A 25,899-nucleotide genomic window follows, 5' to 3' on the forward strand; every position below is an offset into this window, starting at 1 on the left:
ATAAAGTTCATTTATTTTCATGCAATCCATGTTCTATCATTTTCTAAAACACCCAAAGGGATTCGGACAAAAATTTAAAATTAACATATGCAATCCTACATGTATTTTTATTGTAAAAGCAAAAAACTTGTCTAAATAATAATTTGTTTTTATAAGGAAAAAAACTCTGATATTCATTGATTGAGAAAACCGGTACATAGCCAATAATAGCCCATATCTTCTACCATCAGCCATATGTATCTACAGATCTAATGAGCTATTCAAAATTCACTGTAAATAGTTCCCTCCCAAAATGGGGATCTGAACACTTCAAAAACACTGTTAACATCATCTTATACTACGCTTCTAATACTATAAAATTATCAAAAGCATATAAAAGAAACTGAAGTAACAACAAACATAACTTCTCTACAGAAACTAACAATAGGAAAGTTAACCAAGAGGAATGGATCCCTCCTCCCTCCTGTGTCCATTCTGGAAGAACTGGAAATGGGAACGCCCAAGTGTAGCTGAAAGTCCCTTCTTTGATAATGATTCTGCCAGGAAATTATGCTCCCGATAGACATGAGAGAGGGATATAAGGTCAAATAAATATTTGAGATTCAGAATTCTTTCCATCCATCCAGTCAGCATAGGTGCATTGAGATTGGCTCTCTCGTTTATCCAGTCGATAACAATCTTTGCATCACCATGTATGTTAATCTGTCCCAGGTTGATGTGTCTTGCAAAAAACAGTAAGCCCCAAAGTGCAATGACTTCCACTCTAATATTGGTGCCCACATCTCCGTACCAACACAGATGGAACTGGTTCACCAGGTTCTTTGTAGATTACCGTGCCACACCCACATTGACCCAAATTTGCAGCTCCATCAAAGAAACCACGAGGAAATCCAGTAATTGTGGAACACCTAGTAGCCTCTGTATTTTCTGCTTTGCATTCTTGAGTCCAAGTTCTTCATACCATGCACAGATCTTTGACGAGATCCACCCCACATCCAATCTTTTATTTTCAAATATCAGCATATTCCTTGCCTTCCATATGAGCCGTATTATCAACCATGGTAGGCTTCTGATACTCTTAGACCTGCTCAATCACCAAGTGAAACAGGATTCCAATGTGGTCTAAATAATCCATCAGAACATTGACCGAAACTGCTTGGACGTGAGAGTAATCCAAACATAAAGTTATATGACATGAATAAACTGATCAATAGAGTGTTTAGATACCAATAAATACATTTTGTAATGAAACCGATAGTTGGCATGCTTAACTAATAACTTCGCATTTATAACAAGTGAAAACTATAGCCATGAACTTGAATAAGTTCCTGGAATTTAGGCTTTAGCCCTTCTATTAACAATAAAATTATTCTAGCGGGGGCTCTCTTTAACTGGTAGTTATATCTATACGATGTCCCTAATCGCAAGTAATCTTTACTAATCCCCAGGAGAGATTAATTATATGTTAATATTGACAAAGAAAATTAACCAAATTAACCTTATAGCAAGCAAAACAATTAATGATTCACAACGGTTATGGAAAATGGTTGTGTACATAAATCACAAACAATATGCAACACGGAAGGTGGCCATCTTCACAACAGTAATTGAAAGGATGCCATGTCATGCAACATGGTCTGTGCCCATCTTCTAAACAGTAACTGAAAACATGCTTGTTTCTTTGCATATTATGTACATACGGACATAAATCATAAATATCTTTCTGCTTCTACAATACATGTTCAGTAGAATTCTACAACACAGTGATTCTTTAACTGTTAAATTTGATAATGTATATTTCCCCTGCAGATAAGGAACACGACCATGAACTAGAAACCTTATCTTGGACAGATTAGTCTCCACGATGGAAGGACATATACATAGTTAAGTACTGAAATTTATAATTGAGAAGCATAGATAATATTTGCTGATTTGACATCTGCAAGTTGATAGCTATGATACAAGCATGGAACATACCTTTAACTCCTTATAAATTTATCTTCAACATGCAATAGGTGGCCTCAGTAAAATAACCAGAAGGCCTTCTTTGGTAGGTAATTAGGTCAAAAACTTCTAGTGTAATGGTAAACTCCAAAAAGTAACCCATTTGTTGCACTGCTTAGTTAAGCCATTGCAAAAATAGACACTGGAAGGGCAGTTTATGTTAGTATAACAGTATAATTACATACAAAATCCATCTCCTAGACAAGTGTAATATTTCATATCATTTTACAAACAGAATCTTGAATTGTTGGAATAATTATTTAAATCATAATTCCGTTATCGTACTTTTCTTCCGTACTCATTCATGTATAGTCATTACTCTCATTCTCTCACTGTTGGCCCTCAAACAAAAGTAACAACAACGCAAAGATGGAATACTTTTTCCCCATTCATATTGTGCTCGTAAATTGAAATGAAGATTTTATAAAAGTAGTTGGAAGCGTGAATACTTTCATACAATTCATAAATTTGGTTTTAGAATTTGAGCTGAGCTCATGACTCAAAAGAAATCCCATGTTTATTAAACACCACAATCTCACCATAACATAGAAGGTGGACACCAGCTGCTTATGAATTTTTTATTGTGCAGCTCACCCACTTACCATTTCACTCAGCATAAGTGCAACCACATGTAAAGTGCGCAATATCTTTTAAGTTCTTATCCAACTGAACATTGATAGTGATATTTCAAATTGGGCATAAATTCTAGAAATTCTAAAAATCTTATAGCATTTACAAGTAGTATACAAATATTATTGATTATTCTGATGGCGAGTTTGACGATGCTTTTGACGACTACGTCGAGACCGAGGAAACAACAACTGTCGAAGCTGCTTTTCAGCGGCATATTCAGAAGTAGCCTGCATATCTCCACAACAGCTCTTAAATACTCAATCATGTGCCAACCCCCAAAAAAAAACTGAAGGTATTTACAATAATTTGAAAAGAAAGATGTTGAGCAATTATAATTCATATTTACTTAATAACTTCATGCTAAAATAAGACTGCTCTGATCTAGGCTACAATAAGTCTGTTCCACATATGCCAGAAGAAGAAAAATAAAAAGATATTTGACATAGTAAGTTAGCTATGCATGAAAGTAAGGAAGGAGAAACAATGACCACTAATCGAAGAAGACGATAAATAACAGCACCATCTTAGAAATAACAATGTATAACAAATAGGAGGAAGAAGTGTATTAATGTGGCACAAAATCCAATTAAAGTGATATGCCACCGTAGTAAGCTAGATCCATAGATGAAACACATGAATTGGGTCTAGCATGGGTGGTTGGGAGGAAAGATTATTATCCTACCCGGGTTTTATTCCCGCCGACATGTTGACAAAATCTTAAGCTTTTACAAAATCTGGTTTGCCTTGGGTACTGTTACCTCCCAAATTGTATGGTAAAAGCCCCAATCCAGAGTACAAATTGAGGGAACCTCTAAGAAGGGCACCCATTGTCACAACAACTTGTCCTCTCACTTTAGTGTGTTCGAAACACTGAGAGGGGCGAATCAGTGTTTCTTAGAAATTTACACTTTTTTTAATCCTTTTACAAGCGTCAATTAATCTTTAGTTGTTATTATTATTATTATTCAAATAATCATAAACAATAATCAACAATAAACAACACCATACAACAATGCAGAAAGATAAAACAATGGACACTAAGATTTTTAGGTGGAAAACCCCCTCCGAGTCAAAAACCAAAACCACCGAAAGCTTCTTTAGTAATTGTCTTCTCCCTGTTAAAAGAAAATTGATTACATCAAGATTTCAGCTACAATTGAGGGAGGCGTCAACCCCCTAATTTACAAACTACAACCTATAGGACGCTACTACACCCTTGTAACCTGTTGCAACCGGAAGGACACCCCAATGCCCTGTGATTCAGGCCACAACCTGACAAATGCCCCAACACTCTGTTGACCAGCTGTCGTCAGAAGTGTTACTGCTCAAACTCGCAGGGATCCTAGAGGGACATTTGCTAGGTCAATAACAACAATGAAGTTAAAGCCCACTGTCACCACAGCTAAAGCTTCCTACTCTTTACAGATTTTCACCGATGGAAGGAGACCCAATATATAGAGAATCACTTACGAAGGATAGACTAACTAAGATGGATGTGAGTTGATCTCGATGACCCTTTCCTAGGAGAGACTCAAGAGCGGAACTTGCTTGCATCTTAAGAAAGGTGCAAGGTTCTCTAGGATAGGGGAATAGGGATTTGAGGACTTGGCTTAAGGAATGTGACTTGGAAAGGAGCTTCCTAAACCATAAAATATTTGTGGAACTTGGTTTCCCAAGTGATTTTTGAAGAATCGACTTTGATAAGATATGGGACCACACGAGACCAAGTGGACCCAGGTTAGGTCAAGAAGATAGGATTTAGCAACCAATAATATGCTTGACCTAGTTAGCGAGGGGAAAGGGATCCAAGAATGAATTTTCAATCGAAGGCAATGCAAAGATCCCTGTGAGGTTTCTAGCTTAAGGGAAACTAAGGGGAAGACTTGGTTTTCGAGCTAGGGCTTGCGATATCTCAAGATCCCACTGTTGAAATCTCATAAGCTTTGAAGAGCTTCATGAGGACACACCAGCGCAGTTGTGGACCAAAATCTAAGTATTTGGATGGCTAGATCATGAGATAATTAATGCCCTGGGTGACCTAGAGGACTAGACCTAGAGAAGAAGAAAGTGGAGAAGGAAAATAGGTATAAGGTGATCACCTTTGGGTGGACCAGTGCCTAATTCTTTCGGAAGATTGGAGTCAGGTAGAATTATGACTATGGACCTTTGAATTTTCTAGGTCAAGGAGGCTTCAAAGACAACTTTACTTGGCACTAGGGCAGCAGCAAAAGCAACTTCAAAGACTTTATACTTCGTTTTGCAAGATAAATGGCTTGTCAAGATGAATTTCAGTAATGAAACATCCCTAGGAACATTCATTCATTATACATGGCCCATACATGAAGCATTCACTATCCAGAAACAAAATTTCCACAACTTCACATAAGAGATGCAACAAATAAGTCCTAGCATAGCGAAATCCCAGCGACAATGTATGTGGCAAAATTAGAAAGAAGGAATAGCATTAAAATGTACTTACATGTATAAGAATATATCCATCCATCCAAAAACTTGCCATCAAGAAGCTCCAAGAAATATGAAAATTATCCAAACATCAAAATTCATTCCATGCTCCAAAAATTTGTCCTCCAAGAAGGATAGCGAAAATCTCTAAAGAGATACTAGTTCCAAATCCAAGTGATGATGCTAAAATGAATCCTCATCACTTCTATTTATACACTTCTAATGAGTTCGATTTAGCTACCTGGGCCTGTTACCGCTCAAACTAGCAAGGGACCTAAACTGAGTTCCCTAAAGGGCAAATGTTAGACCAAGGGCAGCCAATGCAGACTTAGCTCATTGTCACCTCAGCTAAGGCTACCTATTATTTACAGATTTTCACCAATGGGAGGAGACCCAGTATATTATGGAGTCACCTATGAAGGATAAATCAATGGATGGATGTGGAGTGACCCAAATGATCCCTTTCTAGAAGAGGTTGAAGGATAGAGCTTGCTTGCTTTCTAAGCAAGGTACAATGTCTTCTAGAAGAAGGATGGGAGGAGTTGAGGGTCAGGTTTGGGGAGTATGAATTATGAAAGAGTTTCCCAATCCCTAAAATCCTTATTGAAATTGGTATCCCGGATGGTTCTTGAAGAATTGACTTTTCAAAGGAACGGGACCACACAAGACCCAGTGGACCAACTTAGGTTAGGGGGAAAGAGTTTAGCAACCAATGATGTTCTTAAGCTAGATAAGATGGGGGAAAGGATCACGGAAAGAATATTCACTTAAAGATGTTGAATTGATCCTCACTAGCCTTGCAGATGTTAGGGAAAAGTTTGATCTCAAAGCTAGGTCTTGGCTTTTCTCACAACTCCACCATCGAAATGGCTTCAAAATTGGAGGATGCCTTGAGGAGACACTAGCACAAAGAGGCTAGGAGATCAAAATTTTTGGAGGGCTATTTCATCCGGAAAATGATGCCCTAGGTGATCCAACTTGGCTAGACCTAGGAAAAGGTGAAAAGGAGTTGATTTTAGGTGACCACCTCTTGGTAGAACAGTGCCTTAGTCTTGGGAGAATGGATTCCATGATAAATATGGGTTTTTGGTTCTTAGTCATGTAGGCCTCAAGAGTCAAGACTACTTCGCTAACTTTCTGAAGAAGCAATCTTGCAGCGTTTATACTTCAATGTGCAAAAGGTGATGGCTCATCAAGATAAATTCGTTGACAGAATTACCCTTAGGAGATTTCATTCAAATTACATGGCCAATACATTGAGAGATGCTATATAGAGACAATATTCCACAATTTAAACAGTAAATGCATGCAACAATTAGCCCTAAAAATAGTGAGAATCCCAGTCCAATGTATATGACAAAGTAAAACAAGAATAATATTAAAAGCATGTACTTACATGTAATAGAACATATCCAACCATCCACAATTTGACAATAGAGAAACTCCAAAATAAGATAAACCAAATCCACATATCAAAATTCAGCCATAAGGCTCCAATTCATCCTCCAAGAAAAAGTGTGAAATTCTCAAGAGAGAAAATAGGGCCAATCCAAAGTGATGATACAAATGATTTCATGGCTCTCCAATTTATACACTCATTAGGAGTTAGAATTACCTAATTTGAGCCTACATTATCCCATCAACTAAAATAATGTGCAAATAACTATCTATTGGTGAACCCACCAAACTAGCTCACAAATAAACAATAAGCCTCCCAAGAGGTCGAATGATCAATAATGCATGTCGTTGGACTCTCTAAGAGGCCTGATGAAGTCCATAAGTGCCAAAATAATGAATTGGACTTCCAAAAGTAATGGACAAGGGGTTGACCCCTAATTCTCCACATAATAAACCTGTGGCGCTCCCAATGGCTATGAGGGAACACAAGTGACCTCATGGATCTCCAAGTAATTCAAAGATGTCTATAAACCATTTGTAAGGGCTCAAATGATGGTGTAGGTGATGCCACATCATCCTACAAGTCCTTGGTCAGCTGCCAAGTGCATGGTACATCTGTGGGGTTGATTGGGCAAAGGTGAACCAAGTGCATCTTCCTCATCCAATCGGTGAATCTCGGGCAATCTCTGAACATCTCTGAGGATCCATGGAGTGTTGTCTACTGTTGTGCAGGCCCATGGCTCTCAACACACACCCTACATGTGCCAATGTAGCCCTCTAAAGGGTTAAGATCCCGTATAGGGAGACCAAACCCAAAACGGAGACCACCTGCAATCCTGCATAAAATCCAATGCGTCCCCTAGCCTTCCACTACAACAAGTCATCAAGGAAATTAAGTAAAAGAGTTTGCAAACTATGGACCACAGGTGGGGACTTCATAATGGCCCGCCCTTCCATAATGGGCTTTGGCATGTGCTAATGTCTCCAAACTCTGGGGTTAATCAAGTATCCCATTAGGTGGTTTCTACTTTTAAAGGGGATAATATATCCAAGGTACATCCTTTAAAAGGTGGTGGCATGTGATAAAGAGGTGAATGGAGTAGAGAATGAGAAGGAGCAACCCTAGGCCACATGATGGGGTACAAGGGTAGTTATTAGAAGGGAAGCTCACACTGGGGTATATAATGTATAGGAGGGAGCAATCATGGTAAATGAGGTGCCCCGACCTTGATTTTTCCATCGTGCTTTACATGCCTTTTGTCGTTTTATGATTTTTCTTCAATTAATTGCATGTGGCTCGAGGGGTAAGAGCATGATGTGTGAGATATCGTAATGGATACCCCCTTTTAAGGTCCGGCGGTTCATTTCCCACCAGGGGTTGGGACAGTCATGGGTTCCTATATGATGAAGGAGGCTCATAGAACCTATAGGAACTAGGGTGATGGCCATGATGATGGGGTAGAGCTCATGTATTGGCTTTTGCCCACATGCTAAATGTGTTTGTCTCAGCCATCTTTTGCATTTTCTAGTACATTTTCTTGTTGAATGTGGCCAATTATGCTTTTACCTTCTTTTTTTCAGATGCATAAACCTCTAAGGCATCATTTTAGGCTTGACCCAAGGTGTGGGCAAGGGGAAGGGGAGAGCTAGCCCTATGTGGACCCAGTGGACGAATGTGGACCCGAGCGGGAGAAATGATGAATGTGATAATAATGCATGGAAAGGGGGTAATGTATGCAGATGAGGGAGTGGGACCACACAACCAAAATCAAGGTTTCCCGTGAAATACCATCCCTAAAGCCAAATGGTTAGCAAAAGAGATCCCATGGGACTAGAATTCAACGTTAATATCCAAAAAGGGGTCTAGGGGACAAGAGCACAGACTTGGCTGATACTTTCTGTCCAATCCCCCCATTAATCCATGCCCAAAAATGTCCATGATAAACAAACTACAATACTCAATTACCAAATGACAAGGCATACCTTTAGGTTCAGGAGGCCCAACTTCAAACATACGATCATGAAAGATGGGTGAGGAACCACATGGTTGGCTCAGGTGGCATTGAAGTGGCACAATGAGCTAGTTGGTGGCTACAAGGCTGCCCACTGACGACCATCTTGAAGACAAAAATTCTCCTAGGGATATCACCCACAAAATGGTGGGTCACAGGGCCTACATTAGCCCCTAAAATAAAATAATGTGCAAAAAAACTAACTTTTGGTGACAAGCCCACCAAACTAGTTCATAAACAAAAGAATAAGCCTTTCAAGAGGTCAAATGATCAATAATACATGTCGTTGGGCCTTCTGAGAAGACTGAATAAGTCCATAAGTGCCATTTTGATGAATCAGACTCCCAAAAATAGTGGACAAGGGGTTGGTCCCTTGTTCTCCAAATAATAAACTTTTGGTGCTCCCACTAGGTGTGAGGGTACACAAGTAACCTCATGGGTCTCCAAGTAGATCGAAGATGCCTATAGACCATTTGTAAGGGCTCAAAGGATGGTGTAAGTGATGCCACATCAGCGTACAAGTCTTGGGTCATCTGCCAAGTGCATGGTACAACTGTGGGGTTGGCTAGGCATGGTGAACCAGGTGCATCTTCCTCGTCCAATAGACGAATCTCTTGCAATTTCTGAACATCTCCAAGGATCCATGGAGTGTTGTCTATTATTGTGGAGGCCCATGGCTCTCAACATACACCCTACACATGGCAATGTAGCCCTCGGGAGGGTTAGGACCTTAGGGAGACCAAACCCAAAATGCAGAGCATTTGCAATCCTGCATAAGATCCAATGTGTCCCCTAGCCTTCCAGTACAACAAGTCATTAAAGGAAATTGAGTTAAAGAGCTTACAAACCATGGACAATAGGTGGACACTTCATAATGGCATGCCCTTCCATAGCGGGCTTTGGCGTGTGCTAATGTCTCTAATATCCAAATGGAGTTAACCAAGTATCCTATTAGGTGGTTTCTACAGGAATGTGAATACATATCGCTATAGGAATTAGTCATAGAGCAAGCAACGAACTTCTGAGATCCAAACGAGCCACTTCAGGAATGACATGAGCCATTGTGGTAAGTGCCACAATATATATATATATGAACGAAAGCCACGTGATATATATCTAGTGATGATGTAATGCCCAAAATTGTGTCCATACAAAACATTGTGTTATCCAATAGGTAATGTGATATGACATGATGCCCATACAAAACAATTTGTTGTCTATACAGTGATGAAATACCCATATGGTGATGCCCATATAACAGAATAGTTAGTGATGCGCTGCCTGTTAAAATTCCTACACTGAAGGAACCCCTACTGCAGCAAATCTATATCTACTTCACCTACTTGATTTAAATTATATTCATCAAGTTATTCTTCTGAATATTGAAGCAAATTACTTCTGCAGCCTAAACTAATTAAATATTTGATCTCATGAAACAGAAAACAGAGCAAAGAACAAGATACATAGGACACACTTATTTTTGGACACAATAGTCCCCGGAAAAACCCAATGCGGGAAAACTGGTGCAACAGTTCTGAGGGTTTATTATTATGCAGGAGAAATATCTGAATACAAATCTAAGATGCTCATCTAACAATCCTTTACAGAGAAAATACTGGCAGAAAATCTGAGTGAGTTTTACCTCACTTCACCCAGCAGAATTCTGGCTAATCTAGCAACAAAACTGGCTAACCCCGGCTACTTCTGTGTTGGCCCTGCGTAGGCCCCGCGTCAGCCTTTCAGGCTCTATGTCAGCATTGCATCACCTCTTCTACCCTCTGTGTCAACCATCCCGGTTGTTCCAACAATTATGGCTTCTGTGTGACAGGCAACTTTCCCTCTGCGCTGGCATTTTTGGCTCTGCGTCAAGGTTGCGTGGGCCCAGACTGGCCCAGCGTCAGCTCTCCTGGCTACTATGTTGCCTCTCTGCAAGCTCTCTCCACCTCTCTGTCAGTATTCTCCGGAAAGTCCTTCTCCCGGATTCTCACTGCCCCTCTGTTGCTGAATGATCATTTAATTTGAATTTCTTAGCTTCCTAGCCCCAGAAATCGAATTCTAGATCAATTTGTTCTTTCCGTGTGTGTTTACAAATGAACCCTGAGCCTCCATTTTATACTTTTCCTGTTGAGTCTTCAATGGTCGAGATTAAATCTCTAATCAACGGCTAAGATTAAAACATGACTTGATCTGCCTTCTAGATCATTCTCACCCATATTTTGATTAATACCCATTAATATTTTAATTTCCCTAAGTTTAGACTTAGGAACTCCATTAAAAATATTAATTATTTTAATAAAATACAATCCGGGTGGAATTTCACCAAATGGTTTCTAGGTTCTTTAGAACTCATGTGCCTTAGCCTCTCCACCAATTTTCAAGGCTAGAGCACTTCTGATGCTACCAAAAACTAACACTCCTTCTTAGTGAGGAAAGTGCTCTAGCAACAATGTCCACCTGCATGCTGCTCTGTTTTTGAAGCACCTCCTTTTTGCACTGTTGCTGCCACCAACACTGTGGTACTGCTACCCATGACACTGCCACTGCCACTGTTGCATCTGTACTACATCTCCCTCTCAAACCCTGCATTTGCTATGCTGCTAGCACTGCCACTGCTAACACTGCATCCGTACTGCAACTCAGTTGCTGAGAGAAGCAAATGAAAAACATCCAAAATTAACTGAACTTAACTATGTTCAGCATAATATCATGAATGTTGGAATCTGACTACTCTAGTCTCTGACCCTTTGAATCTTTTGCGCTGCTGCTGACTTCTGCACTGTGCCAACTGCACTGCTACCAACCTTGCTTTGCGTTGATCAGTCTCTGGTCCCATGCTACTGCATATATCCTCCAAGCAATCCCCTACGCCATCTGACACTAAGTTCATCTTGCTAATGCTGAATCTTGGGCTTGTGTAGCAAGGAATTGATCCAAGAGGTGGACTCCTCAAGGATCCTACCCACATGTAGTCTTCTCGACTACAGCTCAATATCACCCCATCTCCCTCTTGGATTTGTGTGGGCACACTCATGGCATACTCTTCCTCGTCTATCTTCGCGGTTGCAACCTTTGGGTCATGCTTCTTGTCCTTACCCTTTTTCTTCAAAGGAGATGCAAAGTGACCCATCTCGCCATATCTGAAACATTTCACCTTCCAAATGTCCTTCTTTCGCTTCGGCTTTTGCTTTCCCTTCGATGCTAGCGCTTCCTTTTCCTCCTCCTCATTTGTCTTTGTGCCACTCCCACTGTTGCCATTGAGGTTGACCTTCACTAGGTCCCTCCTTAACTCCTCCTGTTGAAGAGTTTCCCACATTTCCTCCCACGAAGGTAGTTTTTCCTTGCCCAATATGCTTTGGACGAAAACTTGCCATTCATCTGAGAGTCCATTCAGGGCTATCCTCACCATCGCGGTTGGCTGAGGAGTGGACCCCACTGCAGCAAGTTAGTCTCTAGTGTCCTGAAGACATTGAAGATAGAGGTTCACCCCTTCTCCTTTCTGCATCAAGGTCCGCTGCAACTTCTGCTCTAAATACATCTTTCGTTGTTCGAAAGAGCCTTCATACAGAAACGACAAGGCTTCCCATATCTCCCACGCTGTATTCTTGCCCAGCGAGTGTGAGACCACATGATCTCGAACTCCATTAAGAATGAGCCTCTTTGCCTTCACCTGCTCGGCCTTGTACTTCTTCCTTTGATCGTTGTCAGCAGGAACAACCACAACACTTTTGACGTAGGCATCGAGATCATATTCCTACAAAATAGCTAAGATTTTGATCTTCCATATGACATAGTTGGAGGCTCCGTCCAACATGTCCTGATCTCTGAGCCCATGCGATGCCATCTCACCTGACTGTCGAATTGACTCCTCTAGTCACTGCTCAGCAAGTGAAAAATTCGAACTTTCTGCGGAAAATTTATCTGAGGAGAAAATTCCCCTTCTACGTTTCTTCGTTCTTTTCCAGTAGATTTCTACCCCAACAGAAATTGCGCCCTTCAAGCACTGTGATAGGACTCTGCATCACTCCCTCTGCCTCTGCAAGCTCACGATTCGGAAATCGTACCTCTGTCGACTCTCTCAGAGAGAGATTTCGTCGAAATCTCTACCTCTTGGCAAGGACTGTGCAATCCCTTCAAGGGGATTCAAACTGTTGCCAAGTGCAGCTTTCGGTCTTACTACTCAGCACTGGATTTTCTCTTCCTGTTTCAAAATCAATGCTCTAAGACCATGAGATACAAAACATTGTGTTATCCAAAAGGTGATGTGATATGACATGATGCCTATACAAAACAATTCATTGTCAATACGATAATGAAATACCCATATGGTGATGCCCAAATAACAGAATAGATAGTGATGTGTTGCCCATTCCACAGAACAAATAGATGTGCAACCCATAAAGTGAGATGAGCAGTGCCAAGTGGAGTGCTCTGAGATATGCCACTGTGCCAAGCGAGAGGGTTATGAGGTATGCCACCCGAGCCTCAACAAACATGGGTGCGATGCCATCCGTAAGAGCCATCAAGTATCATCGAACCACAGAAAATCAAGAGCTATATGAACCTTGAGGAAGCCATTCGAACCCTGAAAGAACTCAGATCAAAATTCACGTGCAATTGGATGATACCCCAACGTGGTATTTATACTGTTGACGATGATGAAGAGACACAACCTTTGAAAGGAGTCGACAACAGATTGAAGTCGGCCTTTGAAATTTAAATTTCGATGAACCACTTTTCCCTCTGATGTAGGAGCATTCAGCCCAATAATATCATTGTATTTTAGTAGACATAGGGGGTCTTGTGTTTCCAAGGAAGTTGGTTTCCTAAGTGTTGAAGTAATGTAATTATTTAGGCTTTTGAGTGATTTTAATGAGAATAGGATTTAATTGAATATTGTGAGACATATTTGTAAATATTCTCGAATGTAGGAGAATATGAGAGATTTAGGATAGTTGAGAGATTGAGGGATTTGAGAATTGATTGTAAATCTTAGATTAGGAGTTAGTTCATGATTTTGTGGATTGGAGAGGATCCTTAGGGATGAGGAAGAGATTTTAGGATTTTGTTGAGGAGTTTATGGATCTAAACCAGGAATTGGTTTTAGAATCCTTTTGTATAAATGTAAGCCTAAAAGGCAAAATCAGAGGTTAGATAAGTTAGATAATTAGCTGGTTAGCTAGTTAGACAGGTTTGATTGTAAGCCTACAAGCAGAGTGTGAAATAGAGGCCACTGACATTAGAAGATCAGGCCAAAGATAGAGAAACTGTGTAAATGTTTGTTTATCAATACAGAGGTTTAATTCCAAACCTGTATAAGTGTGTGTTTCGAGTATTGAATGATGAATTATGAGTGAATCGGAATTTTGTATAATATATGTATGCAGGCAGAGTTCAGCAAAATACAGAGGGAAAGAATGACATGAAGGATTATAATGGATCGTTGAATCCATTCGAAGGACCAAAGTAAAGTCCAGGAATGATCGTGATTAAAGAATCACGCAGAGTTAAGCTCAGGAGGAAGTGCACAGCGGAATAGCAGAAGAACGAGAAACCTTGAAGAAACCCGAAACCACAAAGAACATTGAAAACTGGTGTAAAAACCCAAGTGAAGAGAAGAGCGAAGAAGTGCAGCATTAGTGCACAGGAACCATTGGATCTAACAAATCAACGGACGAGATCAAGTCGCATGGAGCAGAGCTATTAATATCACATCACAACTTATCACAGGAGTGAACGAACCAGCCTTAAGGGAATTGCGATTGCAACATGCAATGTCATTGTTGACCGTTGGATCAAATGTTCTGATCACAGTGAAGGATCGTTGTTGAATCTCGCATCGCAATATTCCAATTGTGTATGAACTTTGGCCTCAAGCAAGTGGGATATGCAAAGTTCGATGCAATTGGCGATTTGATCGCATCGCAATATTCCATGGGAGATAGACCTTAGACCTTAACAAATGCGACATGCGATATTGCGATATGCGATGAGAGCGGACCCAAGAAGGTTATAGGCGCAATTGTGTTGTATTTGGAATCCGATTGCGTTATCGCATATCAGATGCGAAGGGAAGGCATGTTAGTGTGATTCATAAGGATTGCGATTGCGATAAGGCATGCATCGAGAAACATGCAAAGGCTGAGGAAAGGTGGAAAAGGTATGGTTACGCATGGTTTAAGGAATATTTCTATTATGAATGAATTATAATAGAAATAAAGCGTTTAGAAGGTTTGTGGGTTGAGTCCAAATATAACCAGAGTATAAGAGTGGGGAAGGTTATATATATGCGGCAATAAGGTTAAGAAGGTTTAATGTGCGGCAATAAGATTTGTGAAAGTTCATAAGGGTGCATTAGAGATTAATGAAAGGTTAATGAAAATGTGTATTCTCACCGTAATCTCACCGCATATAAGTTGAATAAATTGAAAATCCAAAGATAGTAAACCAATCATTGACTTTACTCTCAGGTAGGACCATATGCACTAAGCCAATCATTGACTTCAAATTTTTAGAGCACAAACATTAATAAGGGGTAGTAATTAATTAAATTAAGGATATTTATTATTATTTAAGTAATAAGTATTAAGAGTTTTATTAAAGCTATTTTTTAAAGTATTTAGTATTTATTAAGAATTACTAAGTTATTAAAATATGAGACCTTTGGATTACATGGCACATTTAAAATAAATTCTTAATATGCCTCCCTAACCTCTACCTCGTAAAATTCTCTAACGTTCATATGTACAAGCCCTTCCAATTAAACCTTAGTCTATAAAAGAGATAATACATCTTTCTCTATGATGCACTTAAAATGACTTATCCGTAAGATTAGCTCTGAAATTATTTCAGCTACCCTTGGGCTACTAATGCAGAACACTTTTAAGGATAGGGTTTGGTATTTTGAGGGTTTAAAGATTCGATCTATTGCAGGTCTTTAGGTGCAGGGTCCGAGTTCAAGAAGAGCAAAGTTTGGTTGAAAGTATAGGGCATATTTTGGTCAATTTATGTTTGGGTCTGAAGTTTCGTTGAAATATATCAGTTCAAGAAGAGCAAAGTTTGGTTGAAAGTATAGGGCATATTTTGGTCAATTTATGTTTGGGTCTGAAGTTTCGTTGAAGTATATCTATTACAGGTCCATACTTAAGGAAGAGCGAGTTCATATCTGGTCCTTTTGAAGCATTTTTGTGGAAGACTACTCACTTCCAAGAGCTGCGAGGTTAACAAATTCAGATCTGTGATTAAGGAACTAAATGCAGACCTAAAACTCAGCATATCATATCATTGTGTATCCGTCTGTGCTCTGTTCTGAAGCTTCAGTCATATGTAATCTCCTTGGTTCGGTCCAGTTGTGAACTCCAACCCAGTTTCTCGGCTTGATCATACTTCTGAGGCTCAGATCTGTGGAATTTCAGAACTATATACATTGTCCTTTGATTCCAGTCAAGGTGCAAATATTCAGAACAGTCACAACAAGATCAAGGGCATCAAAGCAGTGACAGTTATACCTAAATTGGCAGCCTGGTAACACAAGAGTAGAGTTTCATCATCGTTATCAAAGAAGGTAATCTACAACAGATTCAAGAAGTAAGCAATGAGACCTACAGGACTGCCTTTAGTACAGTGCAGCCTTATCATCAAGGACAGGGTAGACATAACATCAAACGCAAAGCATATTAAGTAGATTTCAACATTGAGGGAAAATTGTTGTGGGACAGTGCAAAGCCTTGCAATTTAACAGTATATCTACGATGCATTCAAAGGATCACTGCAGCTAGCAAGGACAACGCGTCAACAAGGGTAAGTCTGCTACAGAGAGGTATTTCCATTCAGTGCTTATATTTTGAATTTTGAATATCTCTCTGACAAATGTTTTGCAGGACAGTGTAAGCATTTTGTTTGTGTATTGGTTTGGGTCTTGTTTGTTAACGCATGTGCAGGAAGGAGGACACTCTAGGACTTGGACACATACTGGAAGAACATGCAGTGCCAAAATACCATCATGTGAAGCAAGCACAACAGTGCATCAGCAGCTGCAAGTGATCCAAGAAGCAGTGTCATGCGTCAAGTCTTATCAAAAGTCATTATTGTAAAGGATCATCATTATAAAAGAGTCATTATTGTAATAGAGTCAATCTGCCTAGAGTCGAAAAGGCATTGTTGGGAGGTACAGGGGTCTCTATTGGGATGATGTCATGGTTGGGTTGCAGGTCATAGCGTGATTGGGTGTTCAGTCAAAATCATTGTAATATCATTGTAACGTGGATCATTGTCCCTGGTACGGGAGTCCACACTTTTGTATTTACTTTTGTCTTTATAGGGTGGCAGGGAGGTGCTAGGCAGGTGCATGAAGTTGCCTACAGGTTGGAGCCTGTGAACACTTCAAGGTGGTAGGTTGGTCCAGGGTGTTGGGGCATCCATTAAGTTGATTGCTGAAGAAACAAGGGCATTGGGGCGTCCTTCCAGTGGGAGCTGGAGAAGAATGTTTTTCTAGAATTCTAGGAAGTTGTTGCTTTCATTTCAGTTGGCGCTGAAGATTAAAGAATTTATTAGAAAAGCGTTTAGTGTTTTTTGACCTAAAGGGGGTTTTCCACCTAAAATTTGTGTGCCTATTGTGTTCTTTTATTTATTGTTATTATTGCATAAACATTAATAATAATTGAAGATTAACTAATGCTCTGAAAAGATTTAAAAGTGCTAACTGCTAAGGAATACTGATTCACCCTGCACCCCCCCCCCCCCCTCAATGGTTCCAACAATTGATATCGGAGCTTGGTTCCTTCAATAGCAGTCTAACAACTGGAAGGAAATCATGGAGTATACTAAGAATAGAGTTCCTTTGCTCAATGGAAATAACTATGCACTTTGGAGTGGAAGAATGCAAGTTCATTTGCTGGCGCAAGGATATGAAGTATGGGAAATCGTTGACAAAGGCTTCACACCGACCCAAGATGAACAAGGTAAGAAAAATATAGTATATGATGCAAAGGCTAAAGATCTTATTATGAGTGGGCTTATCAAATCTGTTAATCTTAAGGTACTGAGTTGCAAAACTGCTAAAGAGATATGGGGCAAGCTTGAAAATATATATGCAGGTGACTCAAAGGTGAAAGAAGGAAAGCTTCAAATTTTCAGAGCAAAATTTGAGCAACTCAAAATGAGGGAAGATGAAGATATTGTTGCATAATTTCAGCGTGTTGATGAAACAACAAATACATTGGAAGGTTTGGGAGAACCTGTTGAAACGAAAATTGTTGTTCGAAAGATCCTGAGAACCTTGCTAGCAAGATTTAACCCTAAGGTATCTATCTTGGAAGATAGATCGAATCTAATCAATCTCAGCATAGATGAATTGCATGGAATTCTTACGGCATATGAAATGACGATTGAAGAACAGGGTGGCACATCTCACTTAGAAACAGCATTTGTCGCATCCAAGAAGAATAGTAAGGACAAGCAGACTCCAAAAGCAAAAACTTACAATTGTAAGGATGAGGAAAAGGAAGAAGATGAAGAAGAATTCTCAAATAAAGAGTTTGCCTATTTCACATGGAAAATAAGAACAACTATGGGAAAATTCAAAGGTAAACTTCCATTAATATGTTTTGATTGTGGTGAGGTTGGGCATTTTGCAGCCAAATGTCCTCACAAAAATGAGGTTACAAAAGGAAAGAAAAGTCCTAGGAAGTTCAACAAGCAAGGCAAGAAGAAATGGTTTAAGAAAAGTTTCTTCTCCAAAGAAGATAGCTCCTCATTCGAAGAAGACAATGATAACGAAGAAGAATTCAACGAAAGAGTATTGTTTATGGCCAAGCACAATAAGCAAGAGGCACCTGACGAAGAAGGAGACAAAGAAGAAGAAATGACTGAGGTTGAATTTCAAAATGAAGTGATCAGGGTTATCAAAGAGCTCAAGGCCGAGAAGAAGCACATCAACACTCTTGAAGACGAATTAAAGACAGAAAGGGAACAGGTCCTAAATCTTAAAATCAAGGTTGAAGAATACAAACGAATTGTAGAATCGCTCAGGAAAGAATTGAAGGAAAACAACAAGGAAAGAGAAGCATTGGAAGCTGAAATCGTTTCTTTAAGAAAGGAAGTAAAAAATGGAAAAACTCTTCAAAACTACACCAAAAGCTCAAAGACTTTGGACGAACTCATCAGCAACCAGCGATCATGCAGCAACAAGATTGGTCTTGGTTACAAACAAAAATTTGAAAAGGAGTCAAGTCCTTCTATGACAACTAAAGAAGATGGATATGCAAAATCTACCAAGCAAGTAGATCTCCCAGCTAGATCGAGAGATCAAGACTCATAGGAAGAACCTTGGAAGACAATTCCTCGAAGAAGATTTCCTCCCAAGTATCAACCTAACTTTTATGGTCATTGTTATTCATGTGGAAGGTTTGGACATAGAGCTGCAGAATGTCGCATGTATGTTTGGAATGAATGTAAATTCCAAGAGATCTCTCAGAAATTTAGAACTCAGCAAAATATCAACAGATTTGATCATTTGAGAGATGATGTCAAATGTAACAATTTTTGACACTTGGCCAAAGATTGCAGACTTGGAAGTTCTTCAAAGGAATTCTCACAAAATCAGAATGAACAAGTATGGAAAAGGAAGACTGAAAGGTGTGCTCTCGCTCTCAAGGCTCAAAGCAACAGAAACGTATGGTATGTTGATAGTGGTTGCTCAACGCATATGACTGGAGATAGAAATAAGTTCATATCCTTGAAAAAAAAGAAGGATGGAACAGTGTCTTTTGGAAATGACAGGTCTTCAAACATCATAGGAGAAGGTACGGTCACTCTTGGAAGCAAGGATGCATTAACAAAGGATGTGTTGTTGGTTGAAAATATGAATCACAATCTGCTCAGTGTTGGACAGATGTGCGATCAAGGACATGCGATGTTATTCAACTCGAAGAAATGTGAAATCAGGAAAGGCAAGTTTGGTAAAATTGTGGCTACAGCAAGCAGAGCTCCAAACGACATATATATTTTGGATGAGACACCTAAAGGGTGTTTCTTGGCAAAAGAAGACGAGAGTTGGTTATGGCACAAATGAATGGGACATATAAATTTCGACAATTTGGTCAAGATCAACAAAAAGGAAGCAGTTAGAGAAATGTCGAAAATCTCAAAACCTACCAATACGATATGTGAATCTTGTCGGCACGGCAAACAGACAAAATTCGAGTTCAAGACAAAGGAACATTTTGTGTCACGTCCATTGGAATTAATACATACTGATCTATGTGGTCCTATGAGAACAAAAGGTTTAGACGGTGAATTATACTTTATGTTAATGATAGATGATTACACCAGAATGACAGTCGTCAATTTCCTGAAGAAAAAGTTTGAGGCATTCGAATGTTTCAAAATCTACAAGGAATTGGTCAAAAATGAAACAGATTTGAAAATCAAATGTCTAGGATCAGATAATGGTGGAGAATTCACGTCTAAAGCATTTCAGCAATACTGTGACGAACATGGAATAAAAAGGCAATTCTCAACTGCTAGAACACCACAGCAGAATGGAGTAGCTAAAAGAAAAAACAGAGCCATACAGGAATGGCTAGAACCATGTTAAAAGACTCAAACTTAGACGATAAATTCTGGGTTCAAGCAATTGATACTGTTGTATTCATTATAAATAGAGGACTACTCAAGAACAATTGTAACATGACTCCGTACGAACTATGGAAAGGAAGACCAGCTAACGTCAATGCTTCAAAATATTTGGAAGTAAATGCTACATCAAAATAGAAGACCAAAATTTGGGCAAGTTCGATTCCCGTGTTGACGAAGGTATTTTCGTTGATTATTCGTGCAAAAGAAAGGCTTATAGATGCTACAATGTAAGACAAAAAGAAATAGTTGAAAGTATAAATGTTACTTTTGACGAAGACTGTGTTCTAAAGGACAATGAGATCGTCTCTTCAAACAAATCTGAGGGGCTTGAGGTAGAATCTTTTAAGGATGAAGAAGAAGCTCCAGAACAAGACCAATCAAATAAGGAAACACCAGTCAACCAAGAAGAAATAAGAAATGATTAGCAAGATGTATAAGAAGTTTCTCCAAAAGGTTCAAAAGAATGGTATCAAAAGAATCATGTAGGAATTTACAGGGTAAGTTCCTCAGACAGAACACCAAAGGACACCGCTCACAAACAGATCACAGATCAATACACCAGTATTGTTGGCGTGGTTAAATCCCTCAAAGAGGGAAACAGTCCACAGCTTGAGCCAACGTGGCCACTTCAGACAATTTATTAATAAAAGAATGAAAATATACATAAGCTTCTCTCATGAACGGTTACCCTACAAATGACCCTCCATGCTCTTTAAATAGAGATCATGGACCAATTGGGTGTTAAGCCACGGATCAACTGTCTGTAATATCGAAGAGAGAATGAACCGTCGGATTGTAAGTTACAAAAGTACATAGTAAAGAAACACACTTTACCTAACTCTACACTGGACCAAGTTATACTTAAGTACTTCCTATGTGTCGAAATATCCTAACATCCTCCCTTAAGAACAACTTGGGATAGGATTGAAGGATGTATAAATATGACACAATAGGAGAAGGAAGGAGGCATTAGATCCTATCCCCCCTTAGTGACAACTTTCTAAACTCCAACCATAAATCAAAGTTTAGTAAACTTTGCCTCTGTGAGAGCCTTTGTAAAGATGTCTGCAACTTGATCATCTGTTGAATAATATTGCACTTCAAGAACATGGTCATGAATGAGCTTTCTGAGGAAGTCAAACCAAATCATCGGCAACATAAATGAAGGAATTGGAACCAAAAGAAGTTGATAGCTTCATTCATCACAGCAAGCCCATCTTGCCCTTTTAGCGACTTTTGAGCCTAGCAATTTTGATGAAGCTAGTCAAAATGAACACCGGGTAGCAGTTATGAATGAAGAACTGGATCAAATTGAAAAGAACAACACTTGGGAATTGGTTCCACGACCAAAGGATAAAAATGTTATTGGAACTAAATGGGTCTTCAGAAACAAATTGAATGAGGACGGACAGGTTACCAGGAATAAAGCAAGATTAGTCTACAAAGGATATGCACAAGTTGAGGGAATCAATTTTGAAGAAACATTTGCTCCCGTTGCCAGAATGGAATCTATCAAGATGTTTCTCGCTTATGCATGCTCAAAAAAAATCAAGGTCTACTAAATGGATGTTAAGTCAGCCTTTCTAAATGTCAACCCAAGCAGCACCATGGGCTACCCCGATGTTGCATGGCCATTTTGACTTGACAACTCACATTATTTTGCGTCAAAGATCTTCTCGATGGATTCTACTCATCGAGATGTTTCCGTTGATATATGGTACGCCTCCCAGTTCTTCATAGTTTGAAAGTTATCTGCGTTTGAAGTCGGAAACCCCCATTAGTGGGCTAAAACCCCAGGGGTTGAGACATCACCTTATTCCCCAATGATTGTCAATATATGACAGGGATTCTCACCGTAATCTCACCTCGTATAAGTTGAATAAATTGAAAATCCAAAGATAGTAAACCAATCATTGACTTTACTCTCGGGTAGGACCATATGCACTAAGCCAATCATTGACTTCAAATTTTTAGTGGACAAATATTAATAAGGGGTCACAATTAATTAAATTAAGGATATTTATTATTATTTAAGTAATAAGTATTAAGAGTTTTATTAAGGCTATTTTTTAAAGTATTCAGTGTTTATTAAGAATCACTAAGTTATTTTAATATGAGACCTTTGGATTACATGGCACATTTATAATAAATTTTTAAATTCCTAAATACCTAATATGCCTCCCTAACGTCTACCTCATAAAATTCTCTAACGTTCATATTTACAAGCCCCTTCCAATTAAACCTTAGTCTATAAAAGAGATAATATACATCATTCTCTATGATGCACTTAAAATGACTTATCTGTAAGATTAGCTCTAAAATTATTTCAGCTACCCTTGGGCTACTAACGCAGAACACTTTTAAGGATAGGGTTTGGTATTTTGGGGGTCTAAAGATTCGGCCTATTGCAGGTCCTTAGGTGCAGGGTCCGAGTCCAAGAAGAGCAAAGTTTGGTTGAAAGTATAGGGTATATTTTGGTCAGTTTATGTTTGGCTCTGAAGCTTTGTTGAAATATATCAGTTCAAGAACAGCAAAGTTTGGTTGAAAGTATCGGGCATATTTTGGTCAATTTATGTTTGGGTCTGAAGTTTCGTTGAAGTATATCTATTACAGGTCCATAATTAAGGAAAAGCGAGTTCATATATGGTCCTTTTTGAAGCATTATTGTGGAAGACTACTCACTTCCAAGAGCTGCGAGGTTAACAAATTCAGATCTGTGATTAAGGAACTAAATGCAGACCTAAAACTCAACATATCATATCATTGTTTATCCGTCTGTGTTCCGTTCTGAAGCTTCAGTGATATGTAATCTCCTTGGTTTGGTCCAGTTGTGAATTCCAACCCAGTTTCTTGGCTTGATCATACTTCTGAGTCTCGGATCTGTGGAATTTCAGAACTATATACATTGTCCTTTGATTCCAGTCAGGGTGCAAATATTCAGAACAGTGACAACAAGATCAAGGGCATCAAAGCAGTGACAGTTATGCCTAAATTGGCAGCCTGGTAAGACAAGAATAGAGTTTCATCATCGTTATCAAAGTAGGTAATCTACAACAGATTCAAAAAGTAAGCAGTGAGACCTACAGGACTGCCTTTAGTAAAGTGCAGCCTTATCATCAAGGACAGGGTAGACATAACATCAAACATAAAGTATATTAAATAGATTTCAACATTGAGGGAAAATTGTTGTGGGACAGTGCAAAGCCTTGCAATTTAACAGCATATCTACGATGCATTCAAAGGATCACTGCAGCTAGCAAGGACCACACATCAACAAGGGTAAGTCTGCTACAGCAAGGTATTTCCATTCAGTGTTTATATTTTGAATTTTGAATTTCTCTCTGACAAATGTTTTGCAGGACAGTGTAAGTATTTTGTTTGGGTATTGGTTTGGGTCTTGTTTGTTACCGCATGTGCAGGAAGGACACTCTAGGACAACTTGGACACATACTGGAAGAACATGCAGTGCCAGGATACCATCATGTGAAGCAAGCACAACAGTGCATCAGCAGCTGCAAGTGATCCAAGAAGCAGTGTCAAGTCTTATCAAAAGTCATTATTGTAAAGGATCATTATTGTAAAAGAGTCATCATTGAAAGAGTCACTGTTGTAATAGAGTCAATCTGCCTAGAGTCGAAAAGGCATTGTTGGGAGGTATAGGAGTCTCTATTGGGATGATGTCATGGTTGGGTTGCATGTCATAGCGTGATTGAGTGTTTGGTCAAAATCATTGTAATATCATTGTAACGTGGATCATTGTCCCTAGTACGGGAGTCCACACTTTTGTATTTACTTTTGTCTTAGTAGAGTGGCAGGGAGGTGCTAGGCAGGTGCATGAAGTCGCCTACAGGTTGGAGCCTGTGAACACTTCAGGGTGGTAGGTTGGTCTAGGGTGTTGGGGCATCCATTCAATTGATTACTGAAGAAACCAGGGCGTTGGGGTGTCCTTCTAGTGGGAGCTGTAGAAAAATGATTTTCTAGAATTCTAGGAAGTTGTTGCTTTCATTTCAGTTGGGGCTAAAGATTAAAGAATTTATTAAAAAAGCGTTTGGTGGTTTTTGACCCAGAGGATGTTTTCCATCTAAAATTTTTGTGCCTATTGTGTTCTTTTATTTACTGTTATTACTGCATAAACATTAATAATAATTTAATATTAACTAATTCTCTAAAAAGATTTAAAAGTGTTAATTGCTAAGGAACACTGATTCACCCCCCCCCAGTATTTCCAACAAATTGAATGCCTTAAAATTTCTTTGTTTAAACGGATTAAATTAAATGGAGGGCTAGGGAATTTCGCCCTAGCTGCCAAATTTAACACTTATGCCCTAAGCAAAGCCTTATGATAACAAGCTAGATGTTAAATACGTTTTGAAAGGTATTAGGTTTGTTTTAAATAAGTGAACATTGGAGGACCTTTATGAAATTTTAGCATTAATAAATGTATTGACTTGTTGACTTGTTTAATTAGGGTCACCAATGGGTTAACTTAGGGCCTAAACAAAAGTCTATTTGCCCTATAAGGAGGGAATTAGGTTAGTTAAGGTTGACTTAACATTGTATGATGGAGAACCCTTAGTTTTCCACAAGCCAATATTAGGAACCCTTCTTGCTTGAGTTTTGATGGCCACAACCACTAAAATTATGCCATGTCACACTCCTTGGGGTTTTAGCCCACCAACTGGAGTTATCAACTTCAATTGTGAATCTCTCAAACCAAGAGGACTTATGTGACATACCACATACCACCATAAAGATCTCAACGTGAAGAATCCAATGACATGGATCTCCTACTCAAACTCAATAATCTGATGCTTCACAAACCCTCGACAAAGTCGGGGTACATTTGTTAGTCAAGGTTGTCATTGATGTCAATATGGCATTGGCCAAGACGGCAAATATTCTTGAGATGCCTAACGAATATCATGAAACCCTAGAATGAGATGATAAGGTTGAAGACAATAGATGCCTAATTCCAGATGATGATGTCATAACTCGTGTTTGATAAGAATGCCATCAATTAATATGTCAAGCCTCTAATGAGGAAGTCTTAAGAAGTGTCAAGTGTCAATCATATGCCTTGATTGATGATCTAGAAGCCCTTGATGACATATGAAGGACTACACTTGATGATGTCATACACTTGATGAATGACCACACTTGATGATGGCACTTGATTATGGTCTTGATGACATGATTGGAAGATTGCCTTGGAGCTCTCCTAATGGGAAATTTATGCTGCACTATGACTTATCATTGCACAAGTATATGATGACATTGTTGGATAGTTGGATACAGGATGATACACTCAGGCTGGATACACTCATGATGACATTATTGGATACACTCATGATGTCACTCATAATAATATTGTTGAGCCAAACAATGACGAAGCCATGTTGTAGAAAAGCCTTGTTGTCCTAATCACCTTCTACACATAAAAAATTCAAGTACAGTACCACCTTGTAGAGTATATTTTTTCCTTTCTAATGAGCCCTTATTTGTCTCGAAACTCCTAGTAGTTTCTGAGATAATGATTTTTTAAGCTATGAAAAATATAATTATTTATGAGCCGACATACACCTTGGCCTATTCATGTCGGCTTACTTGAAGAAACATGTTTATTCACCTTGCCTAGCAAAGAAGAACTATAAATACAGAATTACGACCTCATTTCTAGATCATCCTTCTCGGCCAGAATCATAGGAATAATAGGAACTCATGAAAAAAGGAGGAGCACAGAAGTTGAAGAAAAGGG

At 39.1% G+C, this 25,899-nt stretch overlaps 1 protein-coding gene across 3 annotated transcripts in view; it reads right to left on the bottom strand.

Moving 5' to 3' along the window:
- Window positions 1-2,407: 2,407 nt before the first annotated feature.
- Window positions 2,408-25,899, bottom strand: part of LOC149198838 (uncharacterized protein At3g49140-like) — a 200,554-nt gene continuing 177,062 nt past the window's right edge. For all 3 annotated transcript variants that reach the window (XR_016253736.1, XM_089402182.1, XM_089402183.1), the window contains exon 11: window positions 2,408-2,864. Coding sequence is in view for 2 of the 3 variants with exons in the window: in XM_089402182.1 (XP_089258308.1) it covers window positions 2,757-2,864 (108 nt within the window). In the remaining variant the exon portion in view is untranslated. The remainder of the gene's footprint in view (window positions 2,865-25,899) is intronic.

This window comes from Pinus tabuliformis, chromosome 2_1, assembly GCF_031772625.1.
Source record: "Pinus tabuliformis cultivar Carrire ecotype Pingquan chromosome 2_1, CPIR1, whole genome shotgun sequence".
Lineage (NCBI taxonomy): Eukaryota > Viridiplantae > Streptophyta > Pinopsida > Pinales > Pinaceae > Pinus > Pinus tabuliformis.